Source organism: Macaca nemestrina, chromosome 12 (assembly GCF_043159975.1).
Source record: "Macaca nemestrina isolate mMacNem1 chromosome 12, mMacNem.hap1, whole genome shotgun sequence".
NCBI classification, from domain to species: domain Eukaryota; kingdom Metazoa; phylum Chordata; class Mammalia; order Primates; family Cercopithecidae; genus Macaca; species Macaca nemestrina.
This window is the reverse complement of record NC_092136.1, coordinates 475,367-491,605: the sequence shown is the minus strand read 5'-3', so window position 1 is coordinate 491,605 and position 16,239 is coordinate 475,367. Positions and strand designations below refer to the sequence as shown.

At 56.4% G+C, this 16,239-nt stretch overlaps 1 protein-coding gene across 6 annotated transcripts in view; it reads right to left on the bottom strand.

Annotated features, from left to right (window-relative positions):
• The window catches only part of LOC105494147 (PHD and ring finger domains 1), a 39,928-nt gene extending 27,804 nt beyond the window's left edge, over nucleotides 1-12,124 (bottom strand). For 2 of the 6 annotated variants that reach the window (XM_011762301.3, XM_071073998.1), the window contains exons 1-3: nucleotides 11,750-12,124; nucleotides 5,593-5,707; nucleotides 5,119-5,238 (exon numbers count right to left, since the gene is read on the bottom strand). In XM_011762301.3, the coding sequence (XP_011760603.2) occupies nucleotides 5,119-5,238; nucleotides 5,593-5,686 (214 nt within the window). In that variant the 5' untranslated portion in view covers nucleotides 5,687-5,707; nucleotides 11,750-12,124. Of the gene's footprint in view, nucleotides 1-5,118; nucleotides 5,239-5,592; nucleotides 5,708-7,252; nucleotides 7,629-11,749 lie in introns of those variants that run through there. The other 4 variants (XM_011762299.3, XM_071073999.1, XM_011762302.3 and 1 more) reach the window with 3 other exon arrangements.
• Between the last annotated feature and the right edge of the window lie 4,115 nt (nucleotides 12,125-16,239).

Here is a 16,239-nt window from a genome sequence, read left to right as displayed (position 1 = left end):
TTCTCAAAGCCTGAGGACCATGAACCATCTGCCTGCAGACGGGACCTCCTTCTGAGGTCGCCCGTTCCTCTTCCCTGTGGGAGGCAGAGCACAGGCTCCTAACTGAGCCACTGACCACAACCATTCTGGTCAATTTGGAGTGGTTCTGAGGCTACACCCTGACCAGCAGCAGGAAAATGCTCTGAGTTCAACATGGCAGAGCCCACATGTGCACTGCTCTTTTCTTCCTACCAAACTCCACTGAAACAACGCTAAAGGAAACAGAACACAAGTTCACATGGGAAGAGGAGCAGACTCGGTATGGGTGGCAGGTTCCTCCTCAGCCCCGAGACTCTCCCGGTTCCACACATATGGGCAGGACCCTGCCAGCACTGGGGCATCACTCCCAGGACCCTGCTGTTACCCGGCAAAGGGAAAGGCACACCCAGAACAGGAATTTACACTGTTGAGGAGGCTGGGAGAAGTGAGAGCTGCGAGGGAGGCAGCAGAAGAGTTTTAAGTTTTCATCTTTCATGTTAGGAGTTGAAGAACTACTGGCTGGGTGCAGTGACTCACGTCTGTAATCCCAGCACTTTGGGAGACCGAGGCAGGCGGATCACGAGGTCAGGAGATCGAGATCATCCTGGATGACACGGTGAAACGCCGTCTCTACTAAAAATACAAAAAATTGCCGGGCATGGTGGCTCAAGCCTGTAATCCCAGCACTTTGTGAGGCCAAGGAGGGTAGACCGCGAGGTCAGGGGCTTGAGACCAGCCTGGCCAACATGGCAAGACCCATCTCTACAAAAAATACAAAAATAGCCGGGTGTGGTGGTGTGTGCCTGTAATCCCAGCTACTCGGGAGGCTGAGGCAGGAGAATCGCTTGAACCTGGGGAGCGGAGGTTGCAGTGAGCCTAGACGGTGCCATCGCACTCCAACCTGGGTGACAAAGACTCCATCTCAAAAATAAACAAATAAATAATAAAAATACAAAAAATCAGCTGGGCATGGTGGCGGCACCTGTAGTCCCAGCTACTCGGGAGGCTGAGGCAAGAGAATGGCGTGAACCCGGAAGGCGGAGCTTGCAGTGAGCTGAGATCGCGCCACTGCACTCCAGCCTGGGCAACAGAGCGAGACTCCATCTCAAAAACAAAAAAAGAGTTGAAGAGCTACTACCTCAAGCTGGAGAGGGCAGTGTAACAAGTGATTTCCAGCAGGAAACACCAGGGTGGGAAAAGCAACGAGAACGAAAGTTCCTGGGCCCAGCGACGTGGGCCTTGCCCGTGGAATAACTCCCTCCTCAACAAGTTTCCCACCAGTTAGGGATCCACTGGCTACTTCTTCATGATTAAAAAACAGTCCTGGCCAGGCGTAGTGGCTCACGCATGTCATCCCAGCACTTTGGGAGGCCAAGGCAGGCAGATCACCTGAGGTCAGGAGTTCGAGACCAGCCTGGTCAACATGGTGAAACCCCGTCTCTAATAAAAACAAAAAAATTACCCAGGCGTGCTGACATGCACCTGTAATCCGAGCTACTTGAGAGGCTGAGGCAGGAGAACTGCTTGAACCTGGGAGGTGGAGGCTGCAGTGAGCCCAGATCGCGCCACTACACTCCAGCCTGGGCAACAAGAGCGAAATTCGGTCTCAAAAAAAAAAAAAAAAAAAGTTCCTGGAGGAATAAAGAGGGGAGGGGTGTTCACTAAAGTTCTGCAGACACTGGCTACACCAACACCTCTCCGGTGCCTTCCCATCCCTTTCCTTCAGAGCGCTCAGCCCTCGGGGCTCCAGGTCTCTGTAAACCTTCTGTCTCTTCACAGCCCCCAGCCCTGGCCTCCCTGCTGCCCCTGCCCAGCCACCTCCTCCTGCCCCTCAGGTGGCAGCTTGTATTCTCCAGAAGCCTGTCCCCACCCCAGGTCCACGGAGCCTGTCCCTTTCCCAGACGCCCCACAGCTCTCAGTGTCTATGACCCTGTCCCCCAGCTGCTGCTTGACGCGCTGTGTTTGCTGCTAGAAAGTGAGCGCAGACACGGTGGGGGCACTGCTGAGGCTCCTGTCACCCTCACTCCAGCCCGCAACCCAGAGTCGCTGGCATCCAATGTGCCCTCAGGATCTCAAGGACAGAGAGTCACCCTGACGGCCCATGCTTTCAGCCCTGGCAATGCCAGAATCCGTGCGCAGACCTGCTACAGACGAACCAGAGCCCTAACCCAGCGCTGGGAGTAAGCAGGGGAGCCCCCTTGGGACCTGCAGACCCAGCAGACCCACAAGAGCACGTCGCGTGCAGAGCTAAACATCGAACTCTGGAAGGACACGGCCAACACACACTGGCTCAGGCTATGAGCGCCATTCCCTCACCAACAGTCTCAAGCAGAAGGGTTACCTTTCCGGAACATTCTAACCCTGATAACCACAGGGTTATCCTGAAAGACTGTGACACACAGATCACAGTAGCCACTTGAGGACCACGGATTTTCCAGCCCAAGGGTGATGTCAGTGGAAAGGCAAAATTCTGAGGCTGAGCTCAGCCTCCCTCTGAGGATGCCACCACAGCAGAGCCGGGGCAGGGTTGGGGCAGGGCCGGGGCAAGGTCGGGGCAGGGCAGGGGCAGGACTGGGGCAGGGTTGGGGCAAGGCCGCCTCCTTGGTGGCCTCACAGACTATGCACCACGGAGGGTGACAGCAACGGGCACAGGGAAGGAGGTACCACCAGTGCACCCCACAGACTTGTCTCCCCTTTGTTTTGTTTGAGACAGCGTCTCGCTCCATCACCCAGGCTGGAATGTATCCTCAACTTCCTGGGCTCCAGGGTCCTCCCACTTCAGCCTCCTGCGTAGCTGAGACCATAGGCCTGGGCCACCACACCCAGCCCAGACCTGCCCTTTAAAGCACTGTTCTCCGAAAAGAATTTCAAGGGTACATACAATCATCAACCAATCATAAGTGAGCTAATTTTTTTTTTTGGAGACAGAGTTTCGTTCTGTTGCCCAGGCTGGAGTGTGGTGGCACGATGACAGCTCACTGCAGCCTGGACCTCTTGGGCTCAAGTGATCCTCCAACCTCAGCCTCCTGAATAGTGGGGATTACAGGCACACACCACTGTGCCCAGCTAATTTTTGTGGGGCGTTTTTTTTTTTTTTTTGAGACAGTCTCTTCTGTTGCCCAGGCTAGAGTGCAGTGGCGCGATCTTGGCTCACTGCAAGCTCCACCTCCCGGGTTCACGCCATTCTCCTGCCTCAGCCTCCCAAGTAGCTGGGACTACAGGTGCCCGCCATCACGCCCGGTTTTTTGTATTTTTAGTAGAGACGGGGTTTCACCGTGTGAGCTAGGATGGTCTCAATCTCCTGACCTCGTGATCTGCCCGCCTTAGCCTCCCAAAGTGCTGGGATTACAGGCGTGAGCCACCGCGCCCAGCCAATTTTTTTGTATTTTTAGTAGAGACGGGGTTTTACCATGTTAGGCAGGATGGTCTCGATCTCCTGACCTCGTGATCTGCCCACCTTGGCCTCCCAAAGTGCTGGGATTACAGGCATGAGCCCCTGCTCCTGGTCAATTTTTGTATTTTTTGTAGAGATGAGGTCTTGCTATGTTGTCCAGGCTGGTTTTGAACTCCTGAGCTCAAGCAATCCGCCTGCTTCATGTTCCCAAAGTGCTGGGCTTACAGGCGTGAGCACCGTGCCCAGCCAGCCAGAATTTCTCTTTCTTCCTTTGAGATGGAATCTTACTCTATCACTCAGGCTGGAGTGCAATGGCACAATCTCTACTCACTGCAACCTCTGCCTCCCAGGTTCAAGCCATTCTCCTGCCTCATCCTCCCGAGCAGCTGGGATTACAGGTGTGTGCCACCACACCAGGCTAATTTTCTGTGTTTTTAGCAGAGATGGGGTTTCACCATGTTGGCCAGGCTGGTCTCGAACTCCTAACCTCAGGTGATCCACCTGCCTTGGCCTCCTGAAGTGCTGGGATTACAGGCCTGAGCCACTGCGCCTGGCCTGAATTTCTTAATAAAATCATAAAATCACACAATGCATCTGTCAGTTCTTAGGAGTTCTGTTCAGATGACAGTATGAACCACAAGCGGGTCAGGAGGTCCCCGATCATGGCAAACCCCGGGTCACGCTAAACCCATCCTGTACCTAGGTGATGACGGCATGCCTTTGTCGGGGTGTGGGGGGCAGGCGGTTGCCAAGATCTTGCTGCTCCTTCCATGGGGAATTCCAGTTCGGTTACATTCTCTCCAAAAACATCACAGATGATGTTGTTCAGTGTTCTTAAGACATTTTAATTTTTTGCCCTCAACAGAGAAGAGACCTACTACGTTGTCAAACTGAACTTCAAAATGAAGGACCACAGCCGGGCACGGTGGCTCACACCTGGAATCCCAGCACTGGGAGACGGAGGCGGGCGGATCACGAGGTCAGGAGTTCGAGACCAGCCTGGCCAACATGGTGAAATCCCGTCTCTACTAAAAATACAAAAATTAGTCAGGCGTGGTGGCAGGCGCCCGTAATCCCGGCTCCTCGGGAAGCTGAGGCAGGAGAACTGCTTGAGCCCAAGAGGCGGAAGTTGCAGTGAGCTGAGATTGAACCACTGCACTCCAGCCTAGGCAACAGAGCAAGACACCGTCTCAAAAAAACAAACAAACAAAAAAACGCTGGGTGCGGTGGCTCACACCTGTATTCCCAGCACTTTAGGAGGCCAAGGCAGGCGGATCACAAGGTCAGCAGATCAAGACCATCCTGGCCAACGCGGTGAAACCCCATCTCTACTAAAAATACAAAAAATTAGCCAGGTGTGGTGGCGGGTACCTGTAGTCCCAGCTACTCGGAAGGCTGAGGCAGAAGAATGGCCTGAACTCGGGAGGCGGAGCTTGCAGTGGGCTGAGATCACACCACTGCACTCCAGCCTCGGTGACAGAGCAAAACTCCGTCTTAAAAAAAAAAAAAAAAAAAAAAAAAAAAAAAAAGACCACAAATAAAGTAAGCCGTCATTACAGCTGAAGACGAGACCTCACTGCAGGTGACCATGGGGACGGGGCCAGCTGTGGTGAGGACAGCACTCTCACGGAGGATGTGTTATAAAAGGCTGCCCCCACCATGACAAGAGGAAACACAGAAGCCGGCGTGAACACCAGCTGTCTCACCAGATCTGTCTTCCAGGTCTTCCTCCTCAGACGCCCCCTCATCTTCTCCGTCTGTGCCATCTCCGTGCTCGCTGTCGCTGTCATCCCCGGAGTCCCCACTGCTGCCCTCGCTGCTTTCGTCTAGACAACAGGGTGAGACACAAGCCGCAGGGGCGTCAAGACCATGCAGCAGAGAGCAGGTAGCTTTGCACAGGCATAGAGGCATCAGGAGCACCTGCCAAACGGCTAACAGCTTCCCCAGGGCTGGCAAGGTGGGGGCACACGCAGGGAAAGGGAACATTCTTTCGTTCAACATTTGTGTTGTTTGCATTAAAAATAAGACAAAAGAATACACTACTTCCACAATTTAAAATCAAAGGATAATTTTTTTTAGACTGAAAGTTGACAAGCGACACACACAGACGACCTCCACAGGGAAACACCAGGCACCCTGCTCCTCCTGGGGACGCCCCTACCCGGCACTGGGCAGCTCACCAAAGTCACCTGCCGGGTCCGCAAGGCCGACCTGTGGGTGTCCATCCGGCCCCGGGCTCCGGGCCACAAGCTCATCCAGGCTGTCGTCATCCATTGCTGCACATTGAGCTCAGCTCTGAAAGAAACCAGAGCCGGGAAACTTCGAAACTGTCCCAGGCTGCAAAGAGCCCTCTGAAGAGCGATGACCTCTCCCCACAGGCCGCATCCCAGTGTCACATCCACCGCCACAGCACGTGGAGGGTGAGCCCTAAGACATCACACACAGAACAACCCTCACCAGTAAGCCTTGCACACAATTCACATTTACAGAGCTACCTGAGAAGCCACATCCCAGCTGGCCACTGCACCCGGCCAGGAAAAAAAAAAAATTGTTTTTAACTTAAAAAAAAAAAAAAAAAGGCTGGGCGCGGTGGCTCACGCCTGTAATCCCAGCACTTTGGGAGGCCGAGGCGGGCGGATCACAAGGTCAGGAGATCGAGACCACGGTGAAACCCCGTCTCTACTAAAAATACAAAAAATTAGCCGGGCGCGGTTGTGGGCGCCTGTAGTCCCAGCTACTCGGGAGGCTGAGGCAGGAGAATGGCGTGAACCCGGGAGGCGGAGCTTGCAGTGAGCTGAGATCGCGCCACTGCACTCCAGCCTGGGCGACAGAGCGAGACTCCGTCTCAAAAAAAAAAAAAAAAAAAAAAATAGGTCGGCCGGGTGCAGTGGCTCACACCTGTAACCCCAGCACTTTGAGAAGCCGAGGTGGGTGGATCACCTGAGGTCGGGAGTTTGAGACCAAGCCTGGTCAGCATGATGAAACCCTGTCTCTGCTAAAAATATAAAAATTAGCCGGGCGTAGTGGCAGGTGCCTGTAATCCCAGCTACTGGGGAAGCTGAGGCAGGAGAATCACTTGCACCTGGGAGGCAGAGGTTGCAGTGAGCTGAGATTGTGCTACTGCACTCCAGCCTGGGCAACAGAGCAAGACTCCGTCTGAAAAAAAAAAGTAAAATTAGCTGGGCGTGGTGGTGGGCACCTATAATCCCAGCAACTCAGGAGGTTGAGGCAAAAGAATTGCTTGAACCCGGGAGGAGGGGGCTGCGGTGAGCTGAGATCGCACCACTGCACTCCAACCTGGGCAGTAAGAGTGAAACTCCATCTCAAAAAAAAAAAAAAAAAAGGTCACTGACCAGTGAACTGCAACACTCCTGAGGAATCACAACACCATATACAAACAAAATGGCCTCATCCTGAGCTGAGGCAGAGCCGGGCTTTATCAGCTGGGCACAAGAGAGGGCTCGGTGACACGCAGGGTGCTCTCCCTGCCAAGGCTGGCCAGTGTCGGGAGGCCCGGAGGCTCCTCTGACCGCACCCCAACCCCATCCACCAGGGTGTTGCTGAGTCCCCGGTGGTACCCAGAGCTGAGGAGGCAGAAGGCACAGAGGCCAGGCCCACCCCTCGGCTCCCAAAGCCACTTGCTCAAGGCACTAACCCATCAGCCAGGACCCCTGCCCTTCCCACTGTGCAAGGTCACTGTGAAGCTACACAGGACACCGTACAAAGCCTTGGGAAATCTAGCTGGACACGCTCCTCCTTCCACACCAGGGCCTCAAACTTTGGTCCCAGATAAGGAATGAGATGCGTGCACGTGGTTCATTTCTCATCAGTGCTATTCACCTTGTTTCCCAGGCGACCCTGGGAGGAAAGGTCTCTCGACTAGGAGAGTGAGCCAGGAATCCAGCGAGGCAGTGAAGCCGGCCCTGCAGCACTGTTTCCCCACCAGGTCCAAGCTCCATCCATGGTCAGACGAAAGCGCATCGCACAAGAGGCCAGGAAGCGGGGGGCCACAGCCAGGGGCCCTCGAGCTCAGGGCCTCCTCGCATTGGAGCTCAGCTCCTGCCACCACCGCGGGTTGCACATGTACCACAGCAACTGGGGAAAGGGGCTGTCACCGCCACTGCTGTCCGGACACCCCTGGACAACAATCCCTAATGGGGTTAAGGCTCAGAGAGCAGGACGGCCTCACTTCCCATCTGACAAGACCGTGCAAAACCCTAGATTCTTTTTTTTTTTTGAGATGGAGTCTTGCTCTGTCGCCCAGGTTGGAGTGCTGGAGTGCAGTGGCAAGATCTCGGCTCACTGCAAGCTCCGCCTCCCAGGTTCACGCCATTCTCCTGCCTCAGCCTCCCGAGTAGCTGGGACCACAGGCGCCCGCCACTACGCCCGGCTAATTTTTTTTTGTATTTTTCAGTAGAGACAGGGTTTCACTGTGTTAGCCAGGATGGTCTCGATCTCCTGACCTCATGATCCACCCGCCTCGGCCTCCCAGAGTGCTGGGATTACAGGCATGAGCCACTGCACCCGGCCAACCCTAGATTCTAAGATGATGCCTTCTAAAATAGTGACGAATGTCAACTCCACCGAACTGTCAACTGCCATATGTGACTACCGCCTGGAAACAGCAATTGTAGAAGTGGTTTTGCCAAATCAGTAATTGACCTTTCTTCTACCTGCTGCCCTAAGGTGAAGACAATTGGCCTCCCGCTCAAGGGAGTCTGCAGCCCTGCTGCTTGGTGGACCCAGCAACTCCACAGAGACGCCCTGCTTGTCCTGCGTCTGAATCCTAGAGACACCGGCTCTGAAAGACACACAAGGGCCACGGCCCATCCAGGAGGGTGACCCCTCTTCCATTCAGAGACACACAAGGGCCACGGCCCACACAGGAGGGTGACCCCTCTCCCATGGCGTGCACTGAGACCTAGAGTGGCCGTAGCTCTCAGGCCGCAGCTAAGAGGACCTTAACTCCCTGGCAATAGCTGTGACCACCCTAACAACGGACCCCACATCCTCCTGGGACGCCTGCTACAACACCTACCCTGCGCCCCTACTTTGTGCAGCACAAGGTGAATGCAGTCCCTGCCCTGGAGAAACATATCTGAAAGAGGGAGGCAGATTCTCTCACATGAATCTACCAGGGAGCACTTCAAGGAGACCACCTAAGAGACAACAGAGCAGGGCTGGGGGGAGTCCCAGGGTCCAACTACTCCGAGTGCAAATCCTCACTCTGATGATGTATTTCACACAGAAAGTAAAAAATGTGAATCGGGCCAGGCGCGGGGGCTCACGCCTGTAATCCCAGCACTTTGGGAGGCAGAGGTGGGCGGATCACGAGGTCAGGAGATGGAGACCATCCTGGCTAACACGGTGAAACCCTGTCTCTACTAAAAATACAAAAAACTAGCCGGGCGCGGTGGCAGGTGCCTGTAGTCCCAGCTACTCGGGAGGCTGAGGCAGGAGAATGGCATGAACCCGGGAGGTGGAGCTTGCAGTGAGTGGAGATCATACCACTGCACTCCAGCCCGGGCGACACAGCGAGACTCCTGTCTCAAAAAAAAAAGTGGGCCGGGCGCGGTGGCTCAAGCCTGTAATCCCAGCACTTTGGGAGGCCGAGACGGGCGGATCACGAGGTCAGGAGATCGAGAGACGATCCCGGCTAACACGGTGAAACCCCGTCTCTACTAAAAAATACAAAAAAATAGCCGGTCGAGGTGGCGGGCGCCTGCAGTCCCAGCTACTCGGGAGGCTGAGGCAGGAGAATGGCGTAAACCCGGGAGGCGGAGCTTGCAGTGAGCTGAGATCTGGCCACTGCACTCCAGCCTGGGTGACAGAGCAAGACTCCGTGTCAAAAAAAAAAAAAAAAAAAAAAAAAAGTGAATCGGCAGCCGGGCGCGGTGGCTCACGCCTGTCATCCTAACACTTTCGGAGGCCAAGACGGGCAGATTGCCTGAGCTCAGGAGTTCGAGACCAGCCTAGGCAACACAATGAAACCCCATCTCTACCAAAATACAAAAAATGAACTGGGCGTGGTGGCATGCGCCTGAGTCCCAGCCACTCGGGAGGCTGAGGCAGGAGAATTGCTTAAACCTGGCAGGCAGAGGTTGCAGTGAGCTGAGATCGCGCCACTACACTCCAGCCTGGGTGACAGAGCGAGACTCTGTCTCCTTAAAAAAAAAAAAAAAAAAAAAAGGCGAATTAGCCGGGTGCAGTGGCTCACGCCTGTAATCCAAGCGCTTTGGGAGGCCGAGGCAGGCAGATCACTTGAGCCTGCGAGTTAGGAGACCAGCCTGGGCAACATGGCGAAACCCTGTCTCTACAAAAAAAATTAAAAACCAGCTAGGTGTGGTGGAAACCGCCTGTAGTCTCAGCTACTTGGGAGTCTGAGGTGCAAAGATCACTTCACTCCAGGAGGTTGAGGCTGCAGTGAGCCATAATATGTGAACAAATAGCTCCTGGCTTCTCCCTTGATGCACTGAGATTGAGGACCACCTCCAAGGGTTAGGAAGGGCGACAGGCAATGGCTGGGCCTGCCCCAGGGCTGCCAGAAGAGACCAGTGAGGCCATGTGGGGTTTGGCACATAGGAGCTCGCCAGAAATACCAGCTCAGGAAAGAGGCTGAACTCTGCGAGTCCGTGTACCTGTGGGGCTAAGTCCTGAGGCCTTTGAACTTTACCACAGCTGGTGAGGGAAGCCTCCATGGGCCTCTTACAATCCTCCACCACAGCAGCAGGAAGGTTCAGGTTATGTGAGGCTGAACAACATCCTTTCCTGGGTATCCCACAACAGTAACTAGGGGTTATTTTGCCAAAGACGAGAAAATAACCCAGGAAGTCTCTGCAGATACCCTCCAGCACAACCACCAGAAACAAGACATTTTGGGACCACCAAGAACCCTGCAGTCAGGATGCGGGTTAATGGGAACCCCTAGTTTAGGACCTCCTGGTTGCACCAGCAGCCCCAACTCCACATCTTCCCTTCCCCATATCCACCTCTGCTGTGTCCCAGGCCATAGGCCAGGAAGCCATTTCCGCAGAAAAGACCACAGCCCTTCCCAGCTGTTGGCCACCTTCGGCTGGGCTAGCAGAGCTCTGGGGTGGAGGGACCACTGTGGCTCTCCTGCTTAGACTCCAGATTGGGGGATTCAAGGGGAAAAGAAAACCGGAAACGCTATTTCTCTCTCTCTTCGAATTCAGGGGAACCAACGCACTGGCAGTCCCAATTGTTACTGAGGAATGAAAAGGGCCTTTGGTGTCCGGGGTGCCTGCAATCCCTTTCCATGCCAGTCCTGGAACCTGAGTGCCCATCTCAGGCACTGAACAAGCCTGCAGCCAAGTCCAACATCTCAACTCAGGCCAACTTTTATTCTTGTATTCACCATTTGCTGTATCAGCTAGGAGACCTCAAAACTGTAAACTGCAATGATAGTCAAAAAGTCAGGTATGAACAAAGGTCTCCGCGGGCCTGAGATGAACACAGCGCTGCTGAGGGCCACGGCCAGGCTTGTCGTAGCCATGATGCTGAGGCGTCATCCATCCACTAGTACTCTGACTTAACATTCTTCCCATAAGAAAGAAAACCGGGTGGTCCAGGAGAGAGATCAAGTATGCCAACCCCGAAGTCAAACCTCAGCTCAGCTTCAGAGCCTGTCCAGTGACCACAGGCCACAATGTGGTTCACCCAGCTGACTGCTGTTCTGCTGTTGTCGAAACAAGTAAAGCGCGGAAACTCCAAAGAAGGGGTAACACAAGCAGCGTCAAAAAGAGCACGGTCGGAGTCGGGGCTGGCGCGGACCCGGCCGCCGGCTCTGCCCCTCCCCGACTGTGTGGCGCAGGCCAGTTACTTAGCCTTTCTGGGCTCCAATCCCCTCATCGGTAAAACGGGAACAATGCCTACTCCAGAGGGGCTGTTGTGAGAACTGCAAGAGTTAAGGAATAGGAAAACCGCCAGCCACACGGGCCTGTGGACATGCAGACAAGGCTCGAAGCCCATGAAGGCAACCACGCACAGAGGCTGGCAACAAGGCAGCGAAGTCACAGCGCTCTTCCAAACGCGGCAGGGCGGACTCGCAGGGGGCACGCGCGTGGGTGCCACGGGGCGAGGCAGGTGGGCTCCCGCCGCGTCCCCGCAAGCCCCGGACGTCCGCCCGCAGGCCAAGGGCCTCCCAGTCTCGGCGGGGCCTCCCAGCGCGCGCGCGCCCGCCCGCCCTCCCGGCCCGCGGCCAGCGCGGAGCAGGCCTCGCCCCACGGTGCAGGCCGCAGACAAAGCGCGTGGCGCCCACAGGCGGCCCGCGGCCCGGAGGAGCAGGGACCCCAGGGCCGGCGCGGCCGCCGCACGTACCCGGAAACCTCGCGTCCCGCAGCCGCTCCTGAGGGCTCGCCGCCGCTGCCCGACCGAGAGTCGCTGCTAGGCCCGGCCCAGCCGCAGCCGCCGCCGCCGTGCGCTCTTCGACCCGGAAGTGCACGGCGCCTCTTCCGGGCCCCTGCGTCCCGTCCCGCCCGTTGACTGGAACCACTGGGACCAGAGCGGGAAATAAATGGCTGAAATGAGGAAGGTACCACTCCCTGCAGCCAGGGATCTCGAGGCGTTTAAACGGTTTCCCTTCCACCTTGGAAACACTGTTTAATGCAGGACTGCTGCCCGGAGAGATCAGTATCCTGGAAAAACTCGTACTGTTTAACCCCCGACCGTGGGCTGGTCGAGGCCCTCCCCCCCGCGGCCGGGACAGCTGGTACCGCCCGGATCTCCGCCCACCGCCCAGAGCGAATGGGAGCTGCTTCCTGTGCGTCAGCTCCGCCCCCACGCCCGCAGCCCTGTCTCTCCTCGGGCCCGCAGCCCCACCCCGCCCCCACGCACGTAGCCCCGCCCCCACACCCTCAGCCCCGCCCCACCCCGCGCCCGCAGCTCCGCCCTCACGCCCGCAGCCCCGCCCCGCCTCGGGCCCGCAGCCCCACGGCCCCGCCCCCACCCTCGCAGCCCCGTCTGGCGCCCGCTGCTCCGCAGCCCCGCCCCACCTTCGCAGCCCCGCCCCCGCACTGCAACCCCGCCCCCCTGCCCGCAGCCCCTTCGCAGGCCCGCGCGCGGCCGGAGCACCTGGGGAGGGCTGTCCTGGCGTCCGCTGCTGCTAGCGCCGCGCTCCTCTGACCAAACACTGCGGGAGCCTTCAGTGAGCCGGCTATTCCAACCTAGCCACACGTCTGTCTGTCCCGCAGCAGGCGCGGTGAAACGTGCGCGCTGGCGAACTAGGCGGGCTCGGCAGGACGCGGCCGTGCCGTCCCGTGTGGATTTGGCGCCGGGTGGCCCTGAGGATGTCGCGCAGAAGCCGTACGGGCCTCGGGACGCAGGCCCGCGTGGCTGCAGCGCACCCGGGGAGGCTCTGGGGGTCCCGAGCAGTCGCAGGCTCGCGAGACCCCCTGGCCGCTGCGGGGGGCGCTGGGGAGGCGTCCAGAGCGGGCGCCAGAGACCCGCGGGCGCCCGGTGCAGGGGCTGCCGGGGCTGGGGCCCGGGTGTGGGAAGTGCCCGCTCCCGGTAGATGCTGAAGGCGGAGTTGCCAGGATTTGCTGAGGACTTTTGGAGGAATGAGGCGGGGAAGGACGAGCTTGAGAACCGACACCGGAGAGATGGGGAAGACGGGGGAGGCCTGAGCGCGGGCTGGCATGGCTGGGGAGGTTGTGCACTGCCCAAGGATGCTCACTGAGGAGCGTCTTCACGTTTCATCGTGGGTTCCGTGTTTATTACGACAACTACCAGCAGCTCCCGAGGAGCAGCGACAGATGGTGGGGTGGGGGGGCCCAAGCTGACCTCAGGCGGTCGGTCCTCCTTCCCAGGAGCCTCAGCGTGTGTGTCCGCAGGTGTCCCTTTATCTAGCGCCCCTGGGGGAATGGGACGTGCCAGAGATGGAGTGGGCAGAGGCTGCTGCACTGGATGAAGAGGAATATGTGGGAATCGCATGTGGGGTGTGCCTGAGGACCAAGGCCTGAACCCTGGGACTCCAACTTGAAGAGGTTTGGAATCTGCAAAGGAGACCAGAAGGAGCACAGGGGTGCTAGGGGTGGAGGGCTGGAGGAAAAACCAGGAGAGGGGCTTCTGGAGGCCAGGGAGGGCTTGCACACACATCCGCGGAGGGAGGGAGCCTGGGTGCAGCAGGGTGGGTCGCTGCCATTCACCGAGGGCCGGCGGCGCTGGGGCCAGGGGCTGGAGTTTGGAGAGTGAGCAGAGAGCGCGCGGGGCTGTGAACACCAGCTTCTCTTTCAGGTCGATTTACTGCAAAGGGGAAGGTAAAGGTGGAGGTAACTGAGGAGCAGGGCAAGAGAGGGGTGTGGCTTTCTGTAGGGTCCAGTCCTACGGGGGCTTAGTGAGTGTTCTCCGCGTGTGGGGAAAGATTGTAATAAATAAAGACACAAGACAGAGAGAGAAAGAGAAAGCAGCTGGGCCCTGGGGACCACTACCATCAAGACGCAGAGACCAGCGGTGGCCCTGAATGGCTGGGTGCGCTGATATTTATTGCATACAAGGGAGCGGGGTAAGGAGGGTGGATCTTCTAAGTGATAAGGTGAAGTAAGTCCTGTGTTCATAGGACAGGGGGCCCTTCTGTTTTAGGTAGCCGAAGCACAGAGAGAAGGCAGCATACATCGGCGTTTTCTTCAATGCACTTATGAGAAAGATCAAAGACTTTAAAACTTTCACTATGTTTTCTATCGCTATCTACTACGAACTTCAAAGAGGAACCAGGAGTACGGGAGGAACATGAAAGTGGACGAGGAGTGTGACCGTTGAAGCACACCACCACAGGGAGGGGTTTCAGCCTCCGGATGACTGCGGGCAGCCGTGGATAATATCCAGCCTCCCACAAGAAGCCGGTGGAGCAGTGTTCCCCGACTCCTCTAAGGAAAGGAGACTCCCTTTCGCGGTCTGCTAAGTAACGGGTGTCTTCCCAGACACTGGCGTTACCGCTTGACCAAGGAGCCCTCACGCGGCCCTTATGCGGGCGTGATAGAGGGCTCATCTCTTGCCTTCTACGTCACTTCTCAGGATGTCCTTTCAGCACCTGACCCTAGGCCCGTCGGTTATTCCTAGGTTATATTAGTAATGCAACAAAGAGTAATATTAAAAGCTAATGGTTAATAATGTTTATAATAATGATTGATAATTGTCCATAATCATCTTTATATGTAATTTGTATTATGACTATTCTTACTCTCTTTATTATACTGAAACAGTTTGTGTCTTCAGTCTCTTGCCTTGGCACCTAAGTAATATTTCGCCCACAGTTTTCTGTTTGCAATGAGAGAAATACCAGGCACTTATGGGTTCTGAAAATGCCCCTGAAGGAAGGAGGAGTGGATGGTGCCGAAGAGACTGCGGAGGACTCTGGAGCAATCTACTCTTGGTGGGCCAGAGGGGCTGGGTGTCACGGCGGTCACCCAGGCCAGCCTCCTGAACTCACACACTTCAGTCTCAGTTTCTCAACCTCTGTGTGCCTCTGTGTCCTTGGCTGTGAAACAGGAATGTGGGTGCTCATGGCTACCTCTTCGGTCATTGTGAGGACAAGATGGGTATGCCTCAGGTGGGGTCCCGTGTGGTCAGCGGGCTGAGGGACCGCCCTCTGCCTTGCACCAGGCACCTCCCCTACCTTTGCATGTGCCATGTGTCTGCCTGCTGGACACTAGATGCAGGGGTATCCACAGACACACCGAGGCTCCTGGGAAGGAGGACAGGCCACCTGGGGGACTGCTGGTAATTGTCATAATAAACACACGCACGCAGGCCAGGCACCGTGGCACTTGCCCTGTTATCCCAGCACTTTGGGAGGCCACAGCGGGAGGATCACTTGAGCCTAGGAGTTCCAACATGGGCAACGTGGTGAGATTTCCTCTCTACAAAAAATTTAAAAAAAATTAGCCTGAGACGGTAGTGCACACCGGTAGTCCCACGTACTCGGCAGGCTGAGGTGGGAGAATTGCTTGAGACCAGGAGGCTGAGACTGCAGTGAACCGTGATGGCATCACTGCACTGCAGCCTGGGCGACAGAGTGAGACCCTGTCTTAAAAACAATAGAGCCGGCCGGGCGCGGTGGCTCACGCCTGTAATCCCAGCACTTTGGGAGGCCGAGAGGGTGGATCACAAGGTCAGGAGATCGAGACCATCCTGGCTAACATGGTGAAACCCCGTCTCTACTAAAAAAAATACAAAAAACTAGCTGGGCGAGGTGGCGGGTGCCTGTAGTCCCAGCTACTCGGGAGGCTGAGGCAGGAGAATGGCATAAACCCAGGAGGCAGAGCTTGCAGTGAGCTGAGATCCGGCCACTGCACTCCAGCCTGGGTGACAGAGCAAGACTCCATCTCAAAAAAAAAAAAAAAAAAAAAAAAACAATAGGGCCAGGTGCAGTGGCTCACACCTGCAATCCCAGCACTTTGGGAGGCTGAGGCAGGAGGACCACCTGAGGTCAGGAGTTGGAGATCAACCTGGCTAACACGGTGAAACCCCATCTCTACTAAAAATACAAAAATTAGCTGGGCATGGTTATGTGTGCCTATAGTCCGAGCTACTTGGGAGGATGAGGCAGGAGAATGCTGTGAACCTGGGAGGCAGGGGTTACAGTGAGCCAAGATTGCACCACTGCACTCCAGCCTGGGCGATAGAGCGAGACTCTCTCAAAAATAAACACATGCATCCACATGGAGACACGAAGGACGTCCTCAGTGAGCATAATCCTTGGTCAGTGCACAACCAACCCAGGTATGCCAGGTAACACTCAGGCTCAGGTGTGAGAAGTATCCCCAGGCAGCTGCCCAGAGCCAAACTAGGCCTAAACTGTGCATAGGTGGTGC